Here is a 27,678-nt window from a genome sequence, read left to right as displayed (position 1 = left end):
TGTAATCTGTCCAATGTGAATGGAGAGGAAGACGGATGGATTGGGTAGGAAGAATCTTGGATTGTAGGTCAGTTCTGAGGAAGTCTTGGCCAGGCTAAGAGTCCTGGAGCTAGAGTAGTTAGTGGAGTTGTCCCTCCCCGTGACAGAATAGATTTAACTAAAACTCCTGGGACATGGTTGGAGAGGGAGGGAGGAATGTGATCCAAAGTAGCAGCAGCTGGGACCTTCACTCAATTCTTCTGCTCCCCAAAGCACTCCCTGTCTCTCCTTCCTCACCCCCATCCAACTAGCAAACCTCACTCAAAGCTACTCAGGAACCCCCTCTTGAAGCCTCGCTATCCAGGGGCCACCCTGCCTTGGGAAAAGCTACTTTTGTATCTAGTACTAGCCAGAGCCTGGTATATTTACCTCCAATGAAGGACTCACTAAATATTTATATATCTGTTTCTCCTATTAGAATGCTGTGTCCTAAGATCAGGGACCATGATTTATTTATCTTTGTATTCTTGTCCCTCAGCAAGAGCTAAGCAAAAGCAGATGCTAATTAATACTTCAGTGACTAAATGGCTGAGAATGCAAATAGGAGATAGCATTTGGGATTCCCAAATGTTGATTTTTAAATTGAGAATTTTAGATATTTTGATGGGTCTTTGTGGGCAATAAACATAACTACTTTTTATGGAAGGGAATTCAAAACTATGTGCCACTATAGATATTTATGTATTGCTGTTTTATATATGCATAAATGGTTACCTTTATGTTTTAAGTAAAAAAAAGTTAGAACACATCTTAAGAAATGCATGTGAGAACCTTTATCTTACAATATGACCAATCCCTGTGAAAAAGAAGACATTTACTTGATTTCTACTTGAGTTATTAAATCATAAAACAATCCTTATTCTTCTGCTTTGCAATACAGAGTGAAGTACAGAATTTATGGAAAGAAAATTTGATTATTCTGGATACTGCAAAAAAGTATGGCTATGAAGTAGTTGACACGTTCACTATAACAATGGGACGATACAAAGAGTTTCTGCAGGGGAAGTGTGCATGTCATTTCCATGAGGTATTTACGTTGGCTATCTGATTTTCATAGCTTTCAATTTTTACGAATTTTTTGTTATATCTTTAATTGCATTGTCAGTCTTATTTTACATGAAAAACACAATGTCAGGAGGAGATTAACTGATGTATTCATCATCACTCAGCCAAGCCACGTAGTAATCATAACTTTGGTTCTATGAAATGAGGTGTTAAAAAATTAATGTTTATTTAGATACTTCAAAACTTAGGACCATCGGTCGATGCATGCAGGATGACGGGAACCTGGAAAGCACTTGCCTTTGCTGATAGACTTCAAGCCTTCCCATTAGAAATTGCTTCCAAAGAAGGTGGCAAAAATCTTCAGTGGAGGTAGCTTGCAAAAATCAAGTCTATATAATGTGCTAAACTGATGAATGCCCTTCTTCCATCAGCTCATTCAATGAATACAGGAGGGCGTGTTTTGAGTAGTTTCATTTTTTTTCTTCTCCCCAGGGTGAAAATGATTTCATTTGTAACCAGTAATTAAATAGGCTTAGCTGACAAGGTGATAGCTAAAAATAATTTTATTCTTTTCCCTCCTGTCCTTTCAAAGTCCCCCTCTGTGGATTATTTCCTCCCTACCACTTGAATAAAATCTGAGGTCCCATAACTTTAATGCCACTTTCAGATACAAAAGGTCTCCAATCACTATCAGGCATAGGAATATCACTTGAGTACTAAAATTGTCCAGTCCTGGGTCATAATCACATAAGTCAATCCCCTCCCGCCAGCTCATGTCTGTCTCAGCCTCAAAAGCCCAGAGCAGGGGAGAGAATGCAGGAGGCTTCTTTGCTATTTCCTCATCTTGTTCTAATATTCTTCTTCTGCCTCCTTCTGCATTGGATCAGAGTGGAGAGAAAGTTAAGGATAAGAAAGGTCTCACTTGACTGGTGCAGGCATAACCCAGAGATGTGCTTTCAGAGTATAGCATGCTACTTCTTTCTTTTTAAAGAGTGCCTCCATGAACTTCCTGAAGCCCACTCCCCCACCTGGAACTCTCTGGCTACAACTGCCTTGATAGAGGCAATATCTCTCCTACAACTGGATTCCTTATTTGGCCTCTTGGTATCCAGCTGTCCATCACTCTGTTGGGGGTCATGTTGCCCTCCAGGCATCCTCTTGGAAAATATTCAGAATAGCACTTTGTTGCTCACATTTGGTCTACAGAAATACTCAGGCATCCTTGCTCTGCTGCTGCTGAAAATGCAGTTAATCCCTAACGAAGCCTACTCTCTCTGCCACCTTAAAGCTAATCCATAGCCAGTTCTAATACTCCAACAGACATGTGTTCAGCTCTTCAAGTTGATCTTTTGAAGGCCCCTCTCACTTGGTGTAAGGCAAGAATGAAGCAACACCCCAAAGGGGAAGAAGACCACAAAGCATTTGGAAAACATACAGAAATTCTGTCTGTCTTTTCCTTCTTCTTTGTCACACAAATCTTTTGGCAAGACAATGGTTTGCAAAACTGGATTTTGTCCAGACATTGCTTGGAATATGAGATTTCTTCACTAACTGCTGTTCTGCTCTAGGTCTCAGGAGATTCAGCTAAAACTGAGTTGGAGAGTGCCTCATTTTGTCTTCCTGTCAGATACCAATTCACCCGTTCTTTCTTGCTTGGCTCGTTCTGACAACCAGGATGCAGGATGCGTTCATTGGTGGGTTGACTAGTGAGGTGACAACTAAAGTTTCCTTCAGATTCTGTTTTTCAGCCCTTTGCTGACTATCAGAATCCCTCTTAGTCCCCAGATTCTTACAAATACCAAAAAAGTTATTGACACTGCATTAGTTTTTCTATATGATTTCCTGATGGATTCACATCATCCTTTTATATGACCAATAGAACTGCATCTTAGAGATGTGAGAACCTTCAGTCATGGTAGAGAACATGACATTTTAAATTTTGATCTAGCAGCTTGAAGGTTGGCCATGCTGCTGTAGAACATATTTTAAGTTATAGGATACTGTGTGTCTACTAATTTCTTCTACAAGAAAATACACCACTTTTAGAGTCTGTATCCTATTTGCAAAAAGTCAAGACTTACACACACAGGAGCGGTAGCCGTAAAGAGAAAGAAGCAATGAGCTTGCAGCTGAGCCAGCTCAGGATCACAGTTGCCCACAAAAGCAAGACAACGGTTACCAAGCCCACAGAAAATGGGGACTTTGAAAGACAACATACAGGTTGGTTTTTTGAGTATCTTTTAGAAAAGATCTATTTATTTATGTTTATAGAATGCGTGTTCGATTAGTATTTTGGGGGGAAGGTCTGCTTTTCTTTTTTAGCTTTAGTGCTCTGAAAGTCGAAAAAGGAAACACCCTTCAATGGTTTCCAGCATGGCTCCAATTAAAAGCAGAAGATGTCCTTCCCACATGACTGCATTGCATGTATCTCCTGTCACATCAACCAGTTTACACTAATAGTCATGGAATTTGAAAACCACAAAAAAGGCTCTTTGAACCATCAGCACTAGAATATTGGCACTTAATTATCACTAATAAAAACTATTCTTAATTTGCATAATAAGGATTCAAGCATGTCAGGTAAAACTATTTCATTTATTTGATTTTATATTTTTTGTAATTATCATGCACAAATTGCTTTTTCTTAACTCTGTTTCAAATGTGTGTTGTCTTGATGGCAAACCATAAGGTCTCCCCCAAGTTATCTCAGTTGATTTCAGAGTAGTGTTATATATTTTGAAGTGTTCACGTTTGAGCTGCAATACGCCACTGGGAGCATTTGCCTTTCCAGTTACAACATAGAACTGATAAAATCATCTTTCTCAACTGACTCCTTTCATGATAAAAATCTCTAAACTCATTCATTGCTTAGGCATAAGTGTTGCCTAACTCTTAAACAATTTGTACCACTTGTACCTCAGAAAGTCTCTAGAGCTGACACTGACATTTTATAATCTTCCTAAACCATTGCCCAACATCTTAAATCACTATTAGCTTATTACTAACAATCAAAAAAATCTAAAACTCCTTATAAAGGATGGTTTGATAGTGAATGTAGCAAGCCAGGAAAAAGCTGACTACTTGTCTCATGCAAAATATATTAAGGAGAAGAAATTCTGTTGATAACCTTTTTTTCCTCTGTGTTCATCTTATGAGTCTGGCAAAGAAAGTTTACCATAAAATAATAGCAAGGATTGGAAACAATTACATTAGAACCATAAGAATTCTGGCTTGGGGGCCTTGTATCTTCTGATGTTCTACAAAATTATTCCCACAACAGATTCAAGGATACCTGAGAAGGATTGGTTTAATCATTAACGTAAGATCTTGATGTTTCTTCTTTGGTTTGTGGTCAGAATTCTATTGTAGACATAACAAACCTGCTTCAGTGAGCACTTACTGCCATAGGTGAGATTAAAGGTCTTGAGGTGTCTCTTTCATCTGTCAAGGCATTGAAAGAGAATATGTTGCCAACACGAATCTATAAACAATTTCCCAACTGGTGTACATCAATCCTGACTAAAATATTCCTGCTGATTAGAAAAGCAGGTGTTTCTTTTCCTTGGTGAAAATGGAATTTTATTTTCCCAATATTGACACAGGACAACAAACAGGATCCAGGTAGCTCTTGCCCAAGGGAGGTTTTGGATCCTGACTTTAGTTATGTGGCAAACCTCTCCTGTGAACAAGCTAAGACCTGGAAATGAAACAAGAATATTATCAGCCCAAACCTGGCTGAAGAATGGGCAAATCCACAACCAATTGTTATGTGATTATTAATTACTTTACTAGGCTGTACAGACCTTATATATTTTCCTTTTCTGGCAAATGTAACTACAGCTTTTGATGTACTCAACAAAAACCATCTGTCATCACTACCCAGCACTAATACCAGCAGGTTTTCTTTGATTCTGGTACCATGGAAAGAAGAAAAGAAAGGAGTTCAGTTCTTTGTTAGAGATAGCCTCCCAATATTAATTAATCTTAAGATTATACTCTTTATTAATTAATCTTAATTAAATAAACAAAAAATTATCTGGCCTAGAAATAAAGTTTTTCACTTTCTCTGTTAAATTTTAAGTTTACTATCTAAGCACAATAAATTTCTAAAAATCCTTTAAATTCATCTACCTAAAAAACTGAAATAAATAATGACTTTTAGGGGAAAAAAGAGACCAAATGACCTAAATATAGTTAGCATAGTTAGCTAATATAGAAGAACCCAGAATTTAATTATCAGCATGGCTATTTTTAAAAAATTAGTAATAACTATTCAATTCAACAGATGTTTTTAAGTATTCTAGGTAAGCATTGTGCTCCTGCTGTAAAATGAGTTAGGAGAACATCTTACAGGACTCTCATAAGTATCTCAAAATGAACATATCCCCAAAGAAAGAATTAATATTTACTTTAAACTACCTTCCCCCCTGGTATTCCCTCATTCACTCCATCACACTGCCATTTACAGACTAGAGCCATCTTTGACACCTGCTCATCTTTCTCCAGCTCCTTCAGAACCCTCATCCATACAGGTACCAAGTTCTATGTACATAGTAAATATTTTTGCAAGTCTTCCCCCTGTACTCCATTTCAATTGCCTTGTTTATTCTTGCTTATTCTTGCCTTGACCTTGTTTATTCTTTTACTTAATCATCCAGCATTTATTCTGTGAGTTCAGTTCTTGAGTTAAACAGCAGTGATGCAAAAATAAATAAGACATATTCTCTGCCCTGCAGACATTTGCAATCAGGGACAGGCCTAAAAACCCATATTATGAAACAATATGTTAGGCAGTATGTTAGAGATATGAAGAGAATATTGTTAAAATACCAAGAAGAGGCACTCTGAGTATTGAGTGAACCTTCCTTGAAAAACCATCCAAGTTGAAGGACAAACAGGCCCTAGTCAAGGTCATAGAACTGGTAGGGTACTGGAAAATCAGTAGTGAGTAACAGTAATGACAGAAGAAAGGCCATTCCAACTCTATGAGATAATGTGAACCAAAGTAGCTATGAAATAACCTGATATTCTCAGAATCACTAGCCACTCTGTATGCTGTAGAACAGCAGTTATGAAGGGGGACTGGAATAGTAGGTGAGGGCCAGGTCATGGTAACAGCTTACAACTGATCCTGTAGATAATGAAGACCCACTGGAAGGTTTTAAAGAGAGGAGTGAGATGGTCATGTTGTTGTTTCAAATAGTTGAGAATCCTAACAGTGAGGAGGGAAGATTTGAAGATGACTAAATCAAGAAAAGAACTTAGGAGATTTTTTTCAGAAGTCAGATAAGTGATGGCAAAGGCCCATTCAAACCAGTAAGCATAGGAGAGAAGTGGACAAATACAAGCACTATCTGTAGATCTTATCTGTGACATAGGGGAATAGGAGGAATAAAAGATGATTCCTAACTTGGGTGACTGCTTAGGGATCTATCTGAACTGACGATTGAGACAGAGAATAACGAAAAGGCACCAGCTTAGGAAAAGATGATGAATTCAGTCTTGAACATGTTGTGTTTGAGGTGGAGACCTCTAAGGGGCATTGGATACACAAGTAAGTGTGAAGCTTGAGAAGTGGGTAGGGACTAGAGCTAGAGTTGGGAGTCATCAAAAAATAGGTAGGAGTTGAAACTGTGAAAATAGATCATCCAGAGAAAATGAGCAGAGTGACAAGAGCTGAGGAAGAAACTCCCAGAAACAACAATATTTAAGCAAAGTTTGGAGAAATAAGATCATTTGAATTTACAGCATAAACAGTCAGCAGAAAATTCTAGTAAAGTGTGCTGCCATAGAAAGTCAAAGAGTAATAGTTTGTAAAAAGGAGAGATGGATACAGTATCAGCCTGGTCAAATGTAATAGGTAGAGCTATTAAGATAAGAGTTTCAAAATACTCTTGGTTTTGGCATTAAGGAAGTCCTTTCTTACCATATTAAGCGTAGTTTTCTGTGAAATATTGGGGTGAAATTAGAATACAATAGATTGAAGAGGAATAGGAAATGAGAAAAGGGGGCTGGTAAAGCCTTTCAAGAAACAAAAATAAGAAATGGGGAAAGTTGTTGGATTTAGAAGAGGAAAGACTTTGGCATGTTTATGAACAGAAGTGGAAGACTCAATAGCACAGGATATGATGAAAGTACAGAACAGAGTAGAACTGTTGGAAAAAGGCCCCCGGTAGTATGGGAGAGGATCGTGTTAAGGGTGTTGTATTAATAAATAGTTGGGAGGATCCTGGTAAATGAACAAAGTTGGGAGGAGGGTCTCTTCTCCCTATTATTTATTTGCCCTAGGCTATTATAACATTTTCATTTCAGAGCCTCCAGTTTCAACTACTTGAATCTATCCTTCCCACCACCCCAGGAGAATGTTCCTATACTTTAAATCTGATATCATTAAAAATCTTTCGATGGCTCTTTACTAAAGAGGAGTCACAGAAGCTTTCACTGCTGACCAATCCTATGCTCCTTTTCTTAGGAACATGGTTCCAGACAGTTCTTTCTGTATTAAATGGTTAGTGCCCATTCTATCATTAGCAGGTGAATTCTAGCCTCTTTTACTAGCTGATGAGATTAGAGATCAGTTCCTGGCGAGAACAGATTCATTGTTCATGAGGGAGTCCCAGCCTTTTCTGAGATAATCTGGTACAAAATCCTGTTCCAAAGGGAGCACCCTATATTGAATGGTGGTAATATCAATTAAATCGGCATCTCTCTCTTAAGAAAAATAGTTAAATGGAAGATCAAACAAGAGAGTGTCAATTATGTTGAACTGCTGTTATGACTCCACAAGGCAGCTAGACATCTAGCCTTTGCAGTACTGAATGTAGAATGTCAGTATGGCTAAGAAGAGATGCTGATCCATCACTACCTCATGTTCTTTGCAATAAACGCTATGCCTGGGAGTTTATTTCCAACATTTCAAAGAAAAACTAATACAAACTGACGGCTTGGATTAGCATTTTCTACACTACATTTTAATGGTGAAAACAGATCCTGTGGTTTGGGAAATACTGTATATATTTTCACCTTACAGATTCTCAAATAATGTTAGTATATTAGATGATATCAAAAGCTCTTATACTAAAGAAACTGTTTAGCTTAATTTAACTCAGTTTTTCTCCAACATTTTTGAATAGAGAACCACTTTTCTTTTTTTAATCACAACTATTAACACTGCACAAAAGATACTTTGAGAAAATTGGCATAGAGGGTAAGGTCTAAAATCATGCACAGAGTACAGCCTAAATGTGGCAGATTCACCACGAGCAGTTATCATTTCTTCTCCTTGAAACCGCAAGAGAAAGCCTTAAAGACATAAAGCTATTCACCACCCCCACCAAAAAAAGAGACAATAAGAAATAAGTCATAACAGACAAGAAATCTGAATTCATTTTATGAAGTCGGACTTAGCAGGCAAAGGAAATTACAATTTAAAGTGCCTGGAGAGGAGAAACACCAATTAAAGGTGAGGCACACTTGCCACATACGTCCTCTTAAATGTTTCACAGTCTGAAAGAAAAAAGTCCTGAGGAAGGCAAATCTGGGGCACAGATCAGAAAACAATTGGTTAAAAGTCTATGTGCAAAATTGGTAGACCCTTGACTCCATTACCCAAGCCCAGGCAGTCAGGAACCTATTTTCACACATACAATATCTTTTAAAATTGAAATGCAGAAAGTCTGGATACAAGTATAGTAAAGAACAAATTAACCTAGAGACTGAAAACAGAAAGATGAACATGAAGTTGGTACCTGAAGGGAAGAGTCCTAAACTTTTCCCCAGATCTCCTAGAATGCAGCAGTCAGGCATATGCCACCTCAGACAGGAGACTGGAGAGCTTTTCTGACAAGAAACTGAATAGCCTGATGAAAGATCTCCATTGAAAAGGCTGAGTAAATTCCTACAGTGAAGTCAGCAGTTGGAAATGTTGGTCCACACAAATTGTTTAGAAGTAGCATTTTGGTGCCTTAATCTTAAATAAAATTTTAAGTACAAGAGAGATAGATGGAAACCAATACCTGTGAGTAAATGTCCAGTGGATTCCAAGACCCAAGGAGCAGGATAGGAATTTAGCTTATAAACAGACTAATGAAGATCATTCAAATAGTATCAAAAATGTAGTCACATGAGCCAGGCATGGAGGCTCATGCCTATAGTCCTAGCACTCTGGGAGGCCAAGGTGGGAGGATTGCTTGAAGCCAGGAGTTCAAGACCAAACTGTAAGAACGAGACCCCATCTCTACAAAAAATAGAAAAATTAGCCAGGGGTAGTGACATGTGCCTGTCGTCCCAGCTGCTGGGGAGGCTGAGGCAGGAGGATCACTTGAGCCCAGGAATTTGAGGTTGCAGTGAGCTACAGTGATGACACTACCCTTTACCACGGGCAACAGAACAAGATCCTGTTTAAAAAAAAAAAAATGGTGACAGTGGGCATGCTTGTCTTGTTCCAGTTCTTAGTGTGAATGCTTTCAGCTTTTCCCCATTCAGTATGATGTTGCCTGTGGATTTGTCATATATGGCTTTTATAATTTTGATATAGGTTCCATTTATGCCTAGTTTGTCTAGGCTTTATATCATGAAAGGGCACTGAATTTTGTCAAATGCTTTTTCTGCATCTATTGAGATGATAATATGATCTTTGCTTCTGTTTATGTGGTGGATCAAATTTATTGATTTAGGCATATGAACCCTCTTTGCGTCCTGGGGATCAAGCCCACTTGGTCATGGTGGATTATTTTTGTGATGTGCTATCGAATTTGGTTTTCTAATATTCTATTGAAGATTGTTTTCATCTATATTCATAAGGGATATTGGGCTGTAGTTTTCTTTTTCAATAGTGTCCTTTCCTGACTTTGGCATTAAGGTGATACTGGCTTCACAGAATGAGTTGGGGAGGATTCCCTCCTTCTCGATGTTACGAAATAATTTCTGCAGTATTGGTACCAACTCTTTTTTGTAGGTCTGATAAAAATCAGCTGTGAATCCATCTGGTCCATGGCTTTTCTTTGTTGGAAGATTTTTTATTGCTGCTACAATCTTCTTGCTCATTATTTGTCTGTTCAGGAATTCCATTTCTTCCTGACTGAGTCCTGGGAGGTTGTGTGATTCTAGGAATTTGTCCATGTCCTCTACATTTTTGAGTTTATGTGCATAGAGATTTTCATAGCATTCACAGATGATATTTTGTATTTCTGGGGTATCAGTTGTAATATTTCCTTTTTCATTTCTTATTGAGCTTATTAGGGTCCTTTCTTTTCTATTCCTGGTCAATCTAGCAAGAAGTCTATTGATTTTGTTTAACTTTTCAAAGAACCAACTGTTTGCTTCATTAATCTTCTGTATTACTTTATTATTTTCAATTTCATTTAGTTCTGCTCTAACCTTAGTTATTTCTTTTCTTCTGCTGGCTTTGGGTTTGGTTTGTTCTTCCTTTTCTAGTTAATTGAGATGTGTCATTAAATTGTTATTGTGTAATCTTTCTGTCTTTTTGTTGTAGGCATTTAAGGCTATGAATTTTCCCCTTAGGACTGCTTCTGCTGAATCCCATAGATTTCGATAGCTTGTATCCCCTTTGTCATTCAATTTGAGGAATATTCTTATTTCCATCTTAATTTCATCAGTGATCCAATAATCGTTCAGCAGGAGGTTGTTTAATTTCCATGACTTTGTGTAAAACTGGATGTTTCTCTTGGTGTTGATTTCTAGTTTTATTGCACTGTGATCTGAGAAGATACATTCTATTCAACATAGTGCTGGAAGTCCTAGCCAGAGCAATTAAGCAAGAGAAAGAAATTAAGGGTATCTAAATCATAGAAGAAGAAGTAGTCAAACTATTGCTTTTTGCTGATGATATGATCTTATATTTAGAAAACCCCAAAGATTCTACCAATAGACTCCTGGAATTGATAAATTCAGCAAAGTACAGGGGTACAAAACTAATGTACGCAAATAAGTAGCATTCTGTGCACTAAAAATAGTCAAACTGAGAATCAAATCAAAGATTCAATACCATTAACAATAGCTACAAAGAAAATAAAATACCTAGGAATGTACTTAACAAAGGAGGTGAAAGATCTCTACAAAGGGAACTATGAAACACTGAGGAAAGAAATTGCAAATGATACAAACGGCAAAACATATCTTACTCATGGATTGGTAGACTAAACGTTGTTCAAATGTCCATACTATCCAAAATGATTTACAGATTCAGTGCAATTCCCATGAAAATATCAATGTCACATATCTAGAAAAAATAATTGTACAATCTAGAAAAAAAATAATTCTGCAATCTAGAAAAAAATAATTCTATACTTTGTTTGGAATCAGTAAAGAGCCTGAATAGCTAAAGCAATCTTAAGCAAAAGAAACAAATCTGGAAGCATCACATTACCACACTTCAAACTATACTACTAGGCTATAGTAACCAAAACAGCACAGTATTGGCACAAAAATAGAGATATAGACTAATGGAACAGAACAGAAACATCAGAAATAAAACCATCGACATACAGCCAATTGATCTTTGACACAGCAGACAACAATATACACTGGGGAAAAGAATCCCTGTTCCATAATGGTGCTGGGAAAACTGGATACCTAGATGCAGAAGAATGAAACAATATCCACATCTCTCACCACTCACAAAAATTAATTCAAGATGGACAAAAGATTAAAAATTTAAGACATGAAACCGTAAGAACACTAGAAGAAAATGTTGGAAAAACTCTTCTAGATATAGGCCTAGGCAAAGAATTTATGAAGAAGACCCCAATAGCAATCACAGCAACAACAAAAATAAATAAATGGGACTTCATTAAGTTAAAAAGTGTCAGTACAGCTAAGGAAACAATTAACAAAGCAAACGGACAACCTACAGAATGGGAGAAAATATTCACAAGCTATATATCTGTTAAGGGGCTAATAACCAGAATCTACAAAGAACTCAAACAAATCATCAATAAAAAAAATCAACAACCACATTAAAAAGTGGGAAAAAGACATGGAATATTACTCAGCCATGAGGAAGGATGACTCAATGCCTTTTGCAACAATGTGGATGGAACTGGAGACCATTATCTTAAGGGAAATATCTAAAGAACAGAAAAACAAACACTACATGACATGTACTCACCATTATGTTGGAACTGACTGATGAGCACACGTGTGCATGGAGGGAAGTAAGGCTCAATGGAAATCCAGCAGGGGGGAGGAGGAAGAGGGGATGGGCGATAACCTACTTAATGGATACAGTGAACACTATATGGGTGATGGGCACACTTATAACCATGACTCAAGCATTATAAAAGTAATTCATTCAACCAAAAATATTTGTACCCCTGTAATACTTTGAAATTTTTAAAAAATGAGAAAAAAATTTAGTAATGTAAATATTCAATTACTCGGGAAACTGAGTTTCAGACAGGGGAGTTAGTCTCTGGGAAACTGCATGGAAGTGCAAGATAGAACCAACAGTTTAATATTAAATTGATAAACTTCTAGTCAGCAGTTCCTTATAATCAGTCTCTGTGGCTCACAGCAGAATTTGTTCCCAAAGGCAATGCTGAGCTTCCTCTAGAAGCAGGCATTACAGAGGCTCAGCTGTCAGAGTAAGAAGGATTGGGGATTAGAGAAGGGTAGGAGACAGGCAATATGCTAATTGCAAATCTGGAAATACCAAAATGAAACAAAACAAAACTCATTTCTAAATAAAATTTTCATCTTACCCCTAATCCCCAGCATCTTTGACCCATTCAGAAGTTGGACTCCCTTCAATCAAAACATAGCTCATTTCATGTGGCCATAATTAAATATTTGGGGAATAGAGGGTGAAAGGAAAGAATTCTCTATTATCTGTCAAAATTGCATGATGTCCTGAAAGGGAATTATGAATTATAAAGACTTGTTTCTAGCTATTATTTGTCACTTTATTTTTATTCCACTTCTGTGGATTCTGAGGCCACTTTTTCAGCTGTGGGGTGGCTAGATCTTGGATTGAATGCCATCGCAGAATGACTCCATCCAGTAAAAAGTACTTCAGTAGTATACATTTATCTTAAAATACTACTTTAGCACATTTCCCTGGTCAATCTCATGTTTTCCAATCTCAGAAAGCCATTACCCTCATTCATCTTCAGACACCACCATGATCATGAAACATGTTGGTAACCAGAACATCCCTCTAATCCAGTCTAGGGTGATTTGGGAACACTTGCCCCACAAAAATTGTTTTCTATTTTGTTCTGTGGATCTGGAACCACATCAGAAGTTCCTTGGGGGTTATTCAGGTCAAGATCAGTTTTAAGAAAGGTATTTGCTTGTAATCTGCCTGACACGTTTCCAATTCACCACGCCTTCCCTTTTGTACTTGCTTTTTGAAAATTCAGTTATTTCAGATGCAGAAGTTAGTGACATGGTAATACACTCATTCTGATGACCATGTAAAATCAATTTTTAGTGTTGAAGTTACACATGTTTAGTAAACATTGCAACATTAGTTTTGGTATGTAATTTATAACAATTTTTTGTTTGTTTGGCAACTCTTACAACAGCCACTGGCCAAAACCAGTCAAGTTGAATTGTGGCCATTTCTATGCCTTCTAAAATGTCTGTGTGCCCAAGTTTCTAATTATGTAGAAATGTGGAAAGATCTACAAACATAAACTAAGAGATCTCTTAGCATTTTAGGAACCAAAGAAAAGTAAATGTTACTTCTATACTCCAAAGCACAGAATTTCAATTATTGTTACACTGAGTCACAGAAAGATGTGATCATCTACTTAGCCTGTAATAGCTTCTATTTGTAGCACTTGATTTGAGCTCCAATATTACACCCTCCTAAATTTCTACAGTTAATATATTAACAATATATAATTGTTTTGAAGCAGTCTAGTCTTCACTGGAAAGTCTATTCCTACATGTAACTTAATCTAAGTTTGAACATTGCTGTTCAATAATAAGAAAAATAATTTTTATTATAAGACTTGTAATTATAGAACAATGCTGATCTAACAGGTTATTGTACTTTATGGAGATCAATTGTCCTTCACTATCTCTTTCTAATTTTAAGTGTAATTTCATGTAGCAAACTTGCAAAAAGAAAACAAACAAAAAAAGTAAAGAAGAGTTACTTCATATTTAAAGCAGTAAAAACATTGTCGTTTAACACTTGCGTTTAAAATAATATAAATATTTGCTAGATCATACATGTATGTATTATTAACCACGTCTAGTAGTTCCTTTCCCCTTAGGTAGGTCTCTCCCTTTTTCAGTGGTCAAGTCATCTACACCCAAATTTAGAGAAGCATTTAGAACTGTCAAACTATTAGAATTTGTTTCACATGAGGCAAACACAAACATCTATGTCCTTTTGTCTCTGTTTAGAGGCCTAAATCTTTCACTGATGTTTTCTAATGGCTCATTTTTGTTGTTTACTATTATTATTATTATTCCCCAGAGGTAACCAACATTTGTATTGCTAGCTGCTCTCTTTCAAAGCCACATGCCAGTTGACACTTTAGTCAGATTTTAATAACCCCAAATGGTCCTCTGATTTTGGGCAGGACCCAAATGGGCACATTTCCACACATGAGATCAAAGGAAAAAGCAATTTGCTCTTCACTGTACAGGTATCAAACATCTTTCATTGGCGTAACGTTTCCAGGACTTAAAAATGTAGCTAACTCCTTTTTCTCCACTTTAGAGCCTATGAGAGTAAGTAAAATAAGGTAATATTTTGAAACTCAGAGATAGCAGTTTGACAGCAATGCCAGATATTGAATTTTACAAATAAGTTCAAAGAAATAATAGCTGTGTGAACAGATTATCATGCCCTCCATAAATTAGCACTAAGTCTTTTTAATGTACTAAGGAACTATTCATACCATGGAAACAACATGGTGCCTGACCTTGGGGAGCAGGTCTCAGACAATGTCTTTGAAGTCATTTCATTCTTGTTCTTACTTCAAGTATCTTAAACATGTGTCTTTATATAGTCCCCTTGAGGGTAGGGACCATATCCGAATTACTCCATGTGCTGCCTGACACAGAGAACTCTGAAGATTGAAAGAGAGATATTATATGTAAAAAATAAATCATTAAATTTTGCAAGATACAGAATTATTTTGTTTCTCTTCTGCTTTTGCATTACAAAAGACTTATATAAATTCTTACCAACTATAAAAGCTAAAAAATAAGTATACGCAATATAAACAAAAACTTCTTTCTCCCTTCTCCATTGGAGATTCTATTAGCAGTTTGCTACATAACTCTGTTTTATACCTACATTCTTGATTTTAATCCCATGCAATTAAAAGTATTAGGCTGTCAGCATTCATGGTCACTGGATTTATATAAGATTGAGCTTTATTTAAAACTACCTTATCAAACAATTAACATTTTTAGGAACCAGTGGTTTAAGCTACATTATAATCTGCAGTATGAACATTCCTATTCTTTCTATCTTGGTATTGAATTCTGCTTACACTCAGCCTTTAATTCATATTTTGCCATCAAGTTCTAAAAAGCATAATGTGTAATGTTGCTGCCCACAAAGAAATTTGCGGTCTGAATCTAGACAAGAAAGAATCCAATGATATAAGGTAAGTAAAATATACTTGCCAGTCTAACAAAAACTTACTGGGTGTGCAACATATGCCAGCTCCTGTGCTAAAACTCTGTTCGCTCAGGTCTCTGGCCTCTGTTAGCTCAGGTCTCTGGCCTCTGTTAATGGGGAAGAGAGACACAGACACTCTCCATACAATATGTTACCCTGAGTACCCTGACTCTGTTCCCCACCTGCTCATGCTGGAGCTCTAACTCTGTGCTAGTATTACAGGTCTTCCCCAACAGGGGCTTCAAATATGATGAGGGACAAACCTGCTCCTGTAGGCTCAGTGCTGTCCAATACAGACGGCCACCTCTGATACTGCAGCTGACCCAGGCACAGACCATGGAGACTCTCCCACTGCTCTGCCTGATGCACTCCCTCAGGTTTCCAAATCAGCACAATTCCGAGTGCAGAAACTTACTCTCTTCCTTTGTAGGGTCTCAGTCTCAGGGTTTCCAAAGCCTGAGATCCATTTAGTTATATTGTTTAGTGAAACACTTGTTTCAGCTTTTACTTATAGTTACTTGGATTACCATGGAACTCAGGGAATCTCCCCTTCTAAGAGGCTAAATTGTATCTGAAATTGAGTAGAAGATACAGCTTGGGTTCTTTCCCAGGTGGCTGCTAGCCCTCATAACTAAACAAGCATGGCAGAGATGCCTGCCCGTCATTGCATTACACAGGCCCACTCCTTACTGAATCCCTCAGCTCAAACCTGGGATCCTCCCACTGGAAGATGCACTACTCTTCCACCTGCCTTCTTTCTCCTGTCCCTGGGAGATTCTGAATAGAGAAAAACAGTTGCACCTGGGATTTAGAAATCATGGACCATGGTAGGATGAATATCACCACCATTGGCCACCCTCTATTCTCCCCAACTTCCCTCCACCACACACACACACACACACACACACACACACACACACAGACATACACAGGACAGGATTGTGGGAGAAAAAAGCAAAGTCCTCCTGGAGAAGGAAGGTATCCATTTTGGAAAGAAAGCCAAGGAAACCTTCACTGATGATGGTGGCTGTTTAAGAAATCTTGTTTACCATGAAAAAAAGGTTTCCAGTGGAACAACTGAAAAGTGTAAGAGCCTGAAGAGGCATCCAGAGCCAGGGAAGAAGCACAGAGTTTGTGACAAGTAACACCCCTCTGGTAGGCTGGTGGTAGATTCAAATCATGAGGAATCATGATGGTAGACTCCATTCATATCGACAAATAAATATCTGAGTACTGAAAGTCTCCTCTCATTACTGTTTTATTTTTCCTTTCCAAATGGTCTTGACTATTTTCATACATTTATTTATTCTTTAAGATGTATTTTAGAATTGCTTTGTCATGGTTTCCCCAAATCCTGCTGTGATTACAATTGGAATGGCACTTTAATTAACTGTGGAAGATTTGACATGTTATGTCTTTGCATTCATTCATGTGTTTTATTAATGTCTCATTAAACTTTTGATATATTCTTTACCTGCATCCCATAGATCATTGTTGAACTTAGCAAAGTTGTTTTTAGTATTGTAAAGGAATCTTTTTTCTAATATATTTCTTACTACTTGTTGATAGACTATAGAAAAGTTATACAAGGTTTAAATATTAATTTTTTAATATCTAATTGTTTTTCAGTAGATTCCTTTGGGTTTTCAGGGTAAACAATCATATAGCTACACATAATTGCTTGGTAACTTCCTATAATGAAATTATTTCATAACATTGAAAAGTTTTATATTCCCAAAATAAATTTTATGTGCTAGCAGTACAGCATATAATACTCCCAGATTCATTTTAAATGCTCCCAGATTTAATTCACAATACCATTTTAGAAGGATTTTTTACATCTATATTTTGACAAATCAAAATTGAAATAACTCTCTCTATATCAACTTGTCAGCTTTCACGATTCAATATCAGGGTGATAGTGACCTAAATGTGAATTAGACAACATCATTTTTGATAACTTCCTGCAAAATAGTTTTCAAAGGAAACCAAGTGAATTAAATGTTGTTGGGCCAATCACTGACATGGGCATATAGGATTCAATCCTGAAGAACCTAATAGGAATACTGGCACAGTAGGAGCATTAGCCTCACCCTCAAAGCTGAGGGAGACCCCATCATCCTGTCTTCCTTTCTCAGAGGTCAACTTAGTGATCTCTAAAAATAGAAATGAATTATCAACCTTCCCAATGAGATATGATAAAGTATTGATGCTACTCCCAAATGGAATCTATGTGCTTTGGCAAATACACTGGAGATACGTACTTTTGTATATTCCATTTATGGATCACATCTAAGATTGCCATAAGCAACTACCCTAGTTTTATCCAACATTTGTAATGCAACAATTAAATTCGACACTAAAATCACACAAATATTAAAATAATCCTTAAAGAACTATAACCTTTTGCATTGGGATGGACCTTTTTTGATTTTACATGTAATTAGTATGCAGACCATCAGGCACTTGCATGAGCCAGAACTTAAGATAAAATTATATAAACAAAATTAACCTTATTTTGGCTTTGGAACACTGGAATAATATTATTTCAAGGTTGAATGTTATATTTATGCTTAAGTGTTTCCTTAAATAAACTTCCTGAAGAATGTTCACTAATCTTACTATAAGTGAGTACAAACCTCCTCCAAAATGGACAAAACCTTCAGGAAAACATTGGCGCACCTCTCCTGCCTATCATATTTAGAGTTATGTATAACCAAATAAGGGTGGAAAGAGCTGCACATAACAGAAACTTGCAACCTTGAGACCTGGAATATTAATCAGTGGTTAACTGCAAACTGAGCTCTAAATTGCAGTCCATAGGGATTCCTTACCACAACCTGCTGATTTCACTGGATTTCTTAAGAGTCACTCGATCTGAGGGCCTGATCAGGAAAAGTCAAGCCTCCCGTAGCTACAGGAAAATAATTCATTTCTTTGGGGTTAGCAGGGCATAATTGGTTTTAAAACACAATATGGTTACATTTTTTTCTTCAAAATATGAATAGGTTCAAAATTTTTGTGATTATAAATTAATTCACACTCATTTTATTAAAAGAAAAAATCAATGTACTTGTGTACATTTAAATGTACTCTTTACATTTAAAATTACCTATAATCCCTCTACCAAAAATAACTCTACCAAAAGAATTCATACTCACTTATAATGTCACTAAAAATATTTAACTTCCAAATAGATACCACGTGATTTTTAAAAAATATTGTTTGTTTTTTTTTTTGGAACTGTTTTCATTGCACTCTATTATATGGGATCAAAAAATATGTATCAAAATAATTATATGGCATTCAAAAGAATATTAAAAAATCTATGCAAACTCATATTGCTTTCATTAGTAATCAGTAATAGTTTATGTGTCCAAATATTGACAGAAAAAAGTTTTATAATGGCATTAAAATAATGAAATTTATAATTTCTTATTCATTTGAAAAGACACCCAAAACATCTTTACCAATACTTTCTCTCCTTTCTTCCCCTTTTTTCCTATTTCTAAACCTTCCCTCCAATCTCTCCCTGTGTCCCCACCTTGCTCCTTAGTGCTAACAACCTGAATTCTATTAACCTGATGATTAAAGCTGATAATTATAGTATTTCACCAGGACAACTTTTGTAAAATGTACAAAAGACTATAAATATAGCTTCTTTGTTTGGATGGGTGTGCACATATATTCATTAAATAACCATAAATAAAAACACCAGAAACTAGTAATATATGTTGCTTCCAGGGAGGGAATTGAGTAACTAGGTGTGTGGAGCAGAAATAGGAAGGAAACTATTTTTCTTTTTAATTATTATGAGTACATAATAGTTGTATACATTTATAGGGTACATGGGATATTTTTATACAGGCATACAATGTGAACTAATCAAAGTATTAATAATTGGGGTAGCCATCGCTCCAGGCATTTATCATTTCTTTGTGTTAGGAACATTCCAATTCCACTCTTTCAGTTATTTTAAAGTGTACCCTAACTTATTGCTGGAAGGAAACTTTTTATTACATACCCTTTTATGCTTTATGAAAGCTTTTTAAAATCACTTACTCAAAAAATTTTTAAAGATAAAATCATATTTGCATATATCTGCAAATATACAAAGTTACTAGCTTAAGAAGGCATAGGCTTCTCCCCAGATTCCATAACTTACTAAGTGCCTAGAGACATGAAACCATTAACTGGAACGGTGTCAGCTTATGGGTCTGCAATGGAAAAATATTTTTTCTTTTCTCTGAAAATAGTTTCAGTTGCCATTTTATACAAGGGCGCCATGACGGGTTTAGAGCACCATGTTTGAATCAGTGACCTGGTAAAGGCACACGAGTGCCTTCTCTATTGTGGTGCTAGGTCCAACTGTATGTTAGTGTGTCTGGCCTAAACACAGACACACACACATGGACAGGTAACAGTGTGGTAGAGAAGTCATCTGACACTGTTTTTTAGCTGCTTTGGGGACAGCTGCCCTCAGCTAAGAAAAGTAACAGAAAGTTGAACTTCAACTGTGGTCTTTTTTGAAGCGTAAGTTACCCTAGTTCTTGGTTACGTAAATCTTATTCATGCCCTTTGGGCAACATCTGTGTGGCAGAGATGCTATTCAAGTATGAGAGTTAGCTTTATTGCTCTACGCAGCACTCAAATGTTCTGATTTTGCCTCACTTTTTTCTTGCTCTTTATTTGCAGGTAGTGAAATCAAACTTAGCCAAAGAACATCACATTATTAAAATGAAAAGATCAAGGAATCATGTTGTGGGAAAATATTTCAGCCACCAAAGCAAACAACAAGACTCTGTAACAAGCTTTCAATCACCGTATCATGTCAGAGGTCCTATAAATCAGGTTTGTTCTGAAATCCTTCTCAGCAGGATGTGTGCGAGAAAAAGACCTATGTAGGCTCTCTGCAGAAGAACTGAATTCAGGGTTGGAGACAAGGCGCTCACCTGGGCAATGGTCTAGGAGCCAAACCTTGTGCATCACATGCCTTTTGGATTGATCACACACACTCGTGCACACTGACACAGATGCACACACCAATGCACACATAGCTAAAATGAAGTAGTAATAACACATTTTCTTACAGCTTTATAAAGTTAAGGTGTGAACTTCAACACCAGTTCATTTCTGAGTGTAAGACAGACCTAGAAAAAGGTTACTTGAAGTATAATTATAAACCAGAACCACTGTGGGCCAGGTATTGCATTGTATTAATAAATAGAAATAAAGACACTTGAATTATGTGGAAAACAGGATAGCGCTCTTTAGTTTTGTTACCATCTCCATAGGTATGTCAGTATTCAAAGACGGAAAAAGCAATTACATTCCATTTGCAGGTAGAGGTTGTGCTTATGTTCCTTACCAGGAGAAAATGTGGCGTTTATGATGGTGTAGGCTTGGTGAATCTAACGCTTATGAAAAACATTTTTCCTATGCTTTTTAAATTTGATTACTGAAAGGAAAAGAACAGGAATGCTCCACAAGGGAATTCGAAGAGATGCTATGAGAGAGATATAAAGTAAAATATTTTTTAGTTAAAACACCAATATATTTAACTCTGCACTCTTTGTGTTTACTATAAACATTCTCTCCTGGTCCTGTCTGTGAATTTGGATGGGTAAGTGCAGTCTAAATTGAAGAAACCCAAAGTTTTAAAGTGAGGGACAAAATATAGTTCCTCGTGTATTACTTTAGTATGTTTCGTTGATCATATTACTTGGCTTTTTTTTTTGCCATTATAATTCTATGTAACTTAAAATTACAATTACATTGTATGTAAATATTTCACAAAGCATTATGCATTTTCAAATGCATAGGCATATTTTGCAGAAAGCATTTGTATATGTCCACAAATAGAATTATGTTACTAGTATCAAATTTAGAGTAGGCATAAAATTATTTTTCAATTAAAAATGTGGCATACATGTAAAACATACCTAATTCTAGTATTTAGAACTTTCTCTTCTATCTCTTTAGGTTCAGAATGTTAAATTTCTTTATTACACCAATGCTTTGTTGTAAGATAACATCTCACAGTTACAATGGCTTTTAAAGGATTATTTTTCTTTTTGGGGAAAAAAAAAAACAGTGAGAGGGTTAATTCAATACATGGCTGAAATTACCAAATGCACAAATACCTCAATTTCACTACTATACAAAAAAAGTATTTTGATTAATCAATTCCTTAGTATGAATACCCACCTCCTTTAAATACTCTATTTTTATATATATTTTTATATGAAGATAAACATGAATTTATATTTAACTATCTTAAATTATATTTACATAAATGCAAATATCACTTGATATAAACAATACAGATCTGCATCTTACAGATGATAGATTTTTAAAAGAATGGTACAGAATTCACTTTAAATATGAAAGCTTTTTCTAGCATCTACACTTTAATGCAAGCATCATTTTTAGGTTTCCGGTGATTTTTTTTTTTAATTATATAAAACACTGCCAATTTATACAGCCTCTCCATCATGTTTTAACTTATTATATGCTCTATAACAGTATTACAGTCAGTGGGTATTTCTCGTAATTTACTTTCAACCTAACTGTAATAACCATCCGACTGAGGTTAATCTGGCATTTACCTCTTCAATGTTGAAGTAATAGTGGGTTTTAGAAATAATTGTAATAATGTCATTAATAAATGTCTTACTGGTAATAGTCTGTGTTCAGAGAGTATCTTTTATTTTCCTTTTTACTGGAGATGTACAACCATGCAGTGACCACTTGGCAGGGATATTACCATGTGGATTCAAGTATTGGAGTGTGGTTAAACAGGATTAACTAGAGAGTTCCTTCCAACCCTGATAGTCTCGAAGTTTATGATCAGATGAACTCCCTGCTGTACAATGACCAAAGTTAATGAACATAATGTACTCTAGTGACAAGCTTTTTGCTTTTAAAGATAAGACACTTAAATGCTAGGAATCATTTTAATCACTTCTTAATTGAAACTACATTTTATGTAGGGGTGTGTGTATGTGTGTTCAGATGTGTGTTTGTATGTGTTTAGCAAGCTCCTAAGGTCAGTGGGAAAAAATAGGAGTAGGCATTTTAACATTTTTAGGTGTGAAAGTTATAGGAAGTGTATTATTTTTGGTAAGAATCTATTAGTATCCAATCCAAACTAAACAAAAGAAAACATTTATTAGAAGTCAAGAATAACTGCATAAACATTTCCAAGCATCACTGTTGACATTATGTGTGGGTGTGGGTGTGTGGGTGTGTGTAGAGGTGGGTGTGCTTAAAGGCACAGTGTACTATTTGCCAAGCCACCCAAGTAGGCAAATAAGATCCTGCATAGACATGAAAAAGAAGGGCTCAGCATTGCCTGCTGGTTGGATTTACATTTGGGTCATTCCATTTTCCTTGTGTTAGTTGCCCATGTGTCTTCTGCAGAACAGTGTAGCAGTCTTCTCTACAGAACAGTGATTCCCACTTAGAAAGTGTTAGAAGAAATTACTGATTTTTAAGATGGACATAGTTCCAGTGGTGTTTATAAGGGAAAAAAAAATAATGCTATTCTGCATCTGAAGTTTCTTCTTTTTGTTCCATTTCACTGAACAATTCCAAGAAAAAATACAGAAATAGGTCAAAAATTATGTAACCCAGTAAGAGTTATTTCAAAGCTGTAATGCTTTGGCACAGGAGGTGGGGTGTCTAATGCAGTATTAATAATAAGGTTAAGAGCCTAGATACTAATTAGGGTTAGGATCTCATTAAATAGTGTCTTAATGGCTCCTTCATTTGAGCATGAGACTGAAACAGTCAATATCTAAAATTTTTCTCGGAATTTTCATCTTATAAAGAAATTGCATCAAAATCAGTGGCTATGATTATTTAAAATGAACAAACATATTAATAACTAAGTTCATGTGAACTGATAACTTGAAAAACATATACCTAAGTATAGAACAATAGCACAGCAGATTCCACCATTTTGACTGGATCAAAGAATAATTGCTCTGAAAATTCTACTGTAGTTTATTTGAATGTGTATTTAAAGTCTAAATGATTTTGATTGCTCTTGCAAACTAAGGCATTTTGATAGATCACTTCAGCTTAAGGGGATGAACCAAAAGTTGTCAGAAACCCCTAAAGACCTACTAAAGACAACAGGATACTGCCAGCGCCTACGAACTAGATTTTATATTTGGCAGGGCTTCCAAGGTTTCATACTGTCAAAGAGCCTTTTATCATGTTTTTATTGCTGCAGTAACTGCTATTATCAACTTCCATATTTCTTTTATGATTCATTCACTGGGTGTAGGGGGCTGTAGAACTCATTTTTTTCTAACTGATATAGACCATGCAGTCCTCCTAAAATGGTATTCCATTTGTTTTCTTTATGTTTGCTGAAATAGAAAAAATTTGCTTTATGGCTCTATTAAATGTCAGATCACTATGTTTTAACACATTTGATACACACTCAAAATATTAATTCTTAAAACTTATCAAGAGTATGTATAATATTTAAGTCTATTTGCAATGTAAATAAAAATACTTAAACACAACTAATAGTAAAGAGGAAACACTATAAAGGATTCCTCCAGGGTAGTAATATTTAAGTACACTAGATTTTGAATTTGATTTATGCTGACTGACATTTTCTCCCAAGTTTATAGCATTTTCTGCAAAGAACTGTTTTCATTTAGTATTTTAAAGTCTTTTTCTCTAACCCTTTTTGTAATATATCTGGGGAAAATATTACATTATAGATTGGATTATGAGTAGACATTTAATATCTCTAACCAAGATATTTTCTTAGATGATTTATGTGTGGCATCATATGATTCTTTTTATTATATTAAATAAAAAATTATACTTTTTATTACATTCAAATGTAATTCCTATGAAATTTATAAAATGTTTAGATATGTTTTAAAAGCAAAGTAATTAAGATAGATTATTGGTATGTCAGAACTCAGAATCAACATGGTTTCATAAATATAAATATATTTAATTGATTCTTTACTGTATAGTGACTTATGGTTGGCTGATGGAATGCACCAATTTGACACAGCTTTTAGCGCTAAGCTAAACAATTTAATAGTGATGGTATGTGATTTATTTATATATTTTGCTCAATTGTATTTCCACTTTCTTTTTTTATGATAAAATCTGCTCAAAATCTGTAGATTGAAATCTCAGTGGTACTTGGCATCAAGATCAATATTTTAATTATTTTTACAGTCTTATTTATTTGGTTCATAATTTGCCTGCTTTTAAAATTAAATCATTAATTTGAATATTAGAAAAAAAACTTTAAAGCATTAAAATAAAGCAAGCATAATGTTGTAACTTGTAATGTAACCATATGTCCACTGACCTCCATTTAGATATAAGAGGTTGTTTGGTTTCCAGTAGATCTTCAGATTTTAATAGCTGGAGATCTGGGGTTCAGAATTCTTGTAAATACATGGGTGGTATCAAATGCCAACAGTGAATCAAACAATCAGACACAGCCTAGATTAGTCCACGAGGCTCACCACAATCAGAGCAGGGCTGAAAGGGAGGCTACAGTACAGGTCTTCACTCCAGGAAAGACCCCTTCCCCACTGGGTTGTGGGATGCATACATATCATAAGCACTTTCCAGCTGCCTTTGACAGCTCTTAGACATCTCTTCAAACCTCTTCTTAATGTATAAGTCACTTAGGAGGATCTAATTCCCAAAGAAAAAGTAAATAATAATTTTAAGTCTTTAATAGACCAAAAATGATAACCTGGATTAGCCAAATAGCAGGTGAATGTGACTCTAATGATACATTCTTATTTATAGCCAGGAAAAACAGAAAATGTACTCTAATCATCAATATATTATAGTACATGGAGAACTTGAAATAGCAGCCCATTTTTTACTAAATTGTTTTTTTCACCTAAGGGATTGTTCATCTACTGTGACAATTCCTGCTTGCTTTTACCTTTGCCTTTAAAATGAAACTTATGCAGTATTTTGCTGTATACATTTAATATGTAATACAAGATACATTTTAAAGCTTACATTTTTATGTTCTCCTCCTTGCCTTAATTACATGTAACATGAAGCTTATGTTTTAATGGGCATGAGCGCTCTAGTTTTACAGTATCATAAAAAGAGTTTACGAGCCTTTTGTTAAAAATCAGTGCCTATGTCATTGGCAGGGCATGGAATTATTTGCAGCTACTTCTGCTTATAAGATACAATTTTATCTGAATTAAGAATAGTGTGAGGGGTTGGGGGGATTGAAACAATTCCCTTGTAGTATAAAATCAGTTTAGTCATCAAGTGGCACAGATTTGGGTCCAGCCACATGTGCATCCCCACTGGGGAAAACCTGGTCTCTGTTCACACTTGCCTCTACAGAATACCCATTTCGATGTTCACATTAGTTATGCAAAATCAATGGCATGTTTTTAAAAGGGTGTGGATACAACCCTTAGCACAAGTTATTCCTGCCAAGAATAGGAAGAATTTCAATAGGATGGAGTTTCCAGGGGCATGTTATTGGTAAACAATCAGGACTCTCTCTTGGCCACCTATCTTATAAATAAATTGACAACTTCCATGAATTATTTATGGATTCTGAGGTGCAGCTGATACAGACATTGCATCTCAGTTTCTTATTTCCCAGAAGAATGGGTAATCTCAAGTGGGCGATTGGCTTAAGTGGTGTTTTTCTGTTTCCTGAGGTCATCATAAGTCTTTGAAGTACTGAGTTTCTTGCAGTCAATTTCTCTTCCAATAGTAGCATCCCTGGACAGTCATCTTCAGTAAACTGTTACAAAATACAGTGAAAACAAATGCCTTCCCTTCACCACTGATCATGGACTTGTTATGCTGCCTCTGTAGACAAGAAAATCAAAACTGTTGGGCCAAAACCAAGCCTTCTCTGGTTTTTGTCTGGGCAGAGTGTGTGTCAAATAAAGGACTTAAAAACAGGAATTCTGGATTATTTCAAACAAAAAACTCATTCATGCTGTATAAATACACACACTTGTGTGTATATAAAAAATGTGTGCACACACACCACGAAATGGATAATAAAGTACCAAATAATCTTATATCCATTGAATTAGTTCTTTAAAACACTCCTTTTATTTTTGATTTGTAGCAGTATGTTAAACCTTAAGAAGAGCAGGTTCTATATCTCTGAATGCCTTTGCCAGCTGCTCGTCTGGACATGTGGGGAATGTGCTTCCAGGCCTCTGCCAAGCAGCGGCAGAGCCGGGAGGGACTGCTAGGGGAGGCGTCTGCCAGATGCTTCTCTCGGGAGGTGACAAGTGACCAAACTGCCAGAAATCACCAAAATGAGAAGATGCTAGGAAATATTGGACTGCAGAAGTCACGAGGGCTCCAACTTTTAAAGCTACAGAGAACTTGGGGGGAAAAAGAGAGGTGGGCATCTCTGTGCCCTGCTGAAAACAAATGGATCAACAGAGTTCGCTTGTGGGAATCACTCTTACTTAGTAGGGATTCCTGCCACGAGCTTGGTCTCTTTGTCCTCTTCTCCACCTCACAGCTTTCCTGACTGCCTCTGATCTCATTGGCAGGTGCTGAGACAGATGCCTGAGGAGTGAGACTGAGTCACGTAACCTGTGGCAGAGGGCTCCACTGGGTGGAAGACACCAGCTCATTATGTTAAAGCATAATAACTTCCTCCCCCAAATCTAATTTCTATTAAGCCTCCACCCCCTTAACTGGATTTATTTCCCCTTTTTGTGAATTCTATGGTCCCTGTGTCCATCTCTCTCATTGTACTTTCACAGCATAATGTCATTCTCTATAATCACCTATGTATATCCTATTCCACTAAAACTGAGCTTCTCAAGCTTAGAGTGACCCTTTCATTCTTCTACTATAAGATGTCTTATGTAGAGGAGGGACTCAGCAAATATTGTTCTCTCAAGCTCTTTTCTTTGTCCACTACTTATCAGCTTAGATGTCATCTCCTTCAGGGATTTTTCTGATTCCCCAAGCACTCATCAAAGTATCCTTTCTTTGCATTCCCTTGGCACTCTCTG

At 36.2% G+C, this 27,678-nt stretch overlaps 1 protein-coding gene across 2 annotated transcripts in view; it reads left to right on the top strand.

The window, feature by feature from the left end:
- CPED1 (cadherin like and PC-esterase domain containing 1) overlaps nt 1-27,283 on the top strand; it is a 265,832-nt gene extending 238,549 nt beyond the window's left edge. Inside the window, exons 21-23 of one of the 2 annotated variants that reach the window (XM_045564532.1) lie at nt 920-1,066; nt 20,348-20,503; nt 27,208-27,283. In XM_045564532.1, coding sequence (XP_045420488.1) covers nt 920-1,066; nt 20,348-20,503; nt 27,208-27,234 — 330 coding nt within the window. In that variant the 3' untranslated portion in view covers nt 27,235-27,283. Of the gene's footprint in view, nt 1-919; nt 1,067-20,347; nt 22,348-27,207 lie in introns of those variants that run through there. The other variant, XM_045564531.1, reaches the window with a different exon arrangement.
- The last annotated feature ends 395 nt before the right edge of the window (nt 27,284-27,678 follow it).

This window comes from Lemur catta, chromosome 11, assembly GCF_020740605.2.
Source record: "Lemur catta isolate mLemCat1 chromosome 11, mLemCat1.pri, whole genome shotgun sequence".
NCBI lineage: Eukaryota > Metazoa > Chordata > Mammalia > Primates > Lemuridae > Lemur > Lemur catta.
This window is presented reverse-complemented; position numbering and strand designations above follow the sequence as displayed.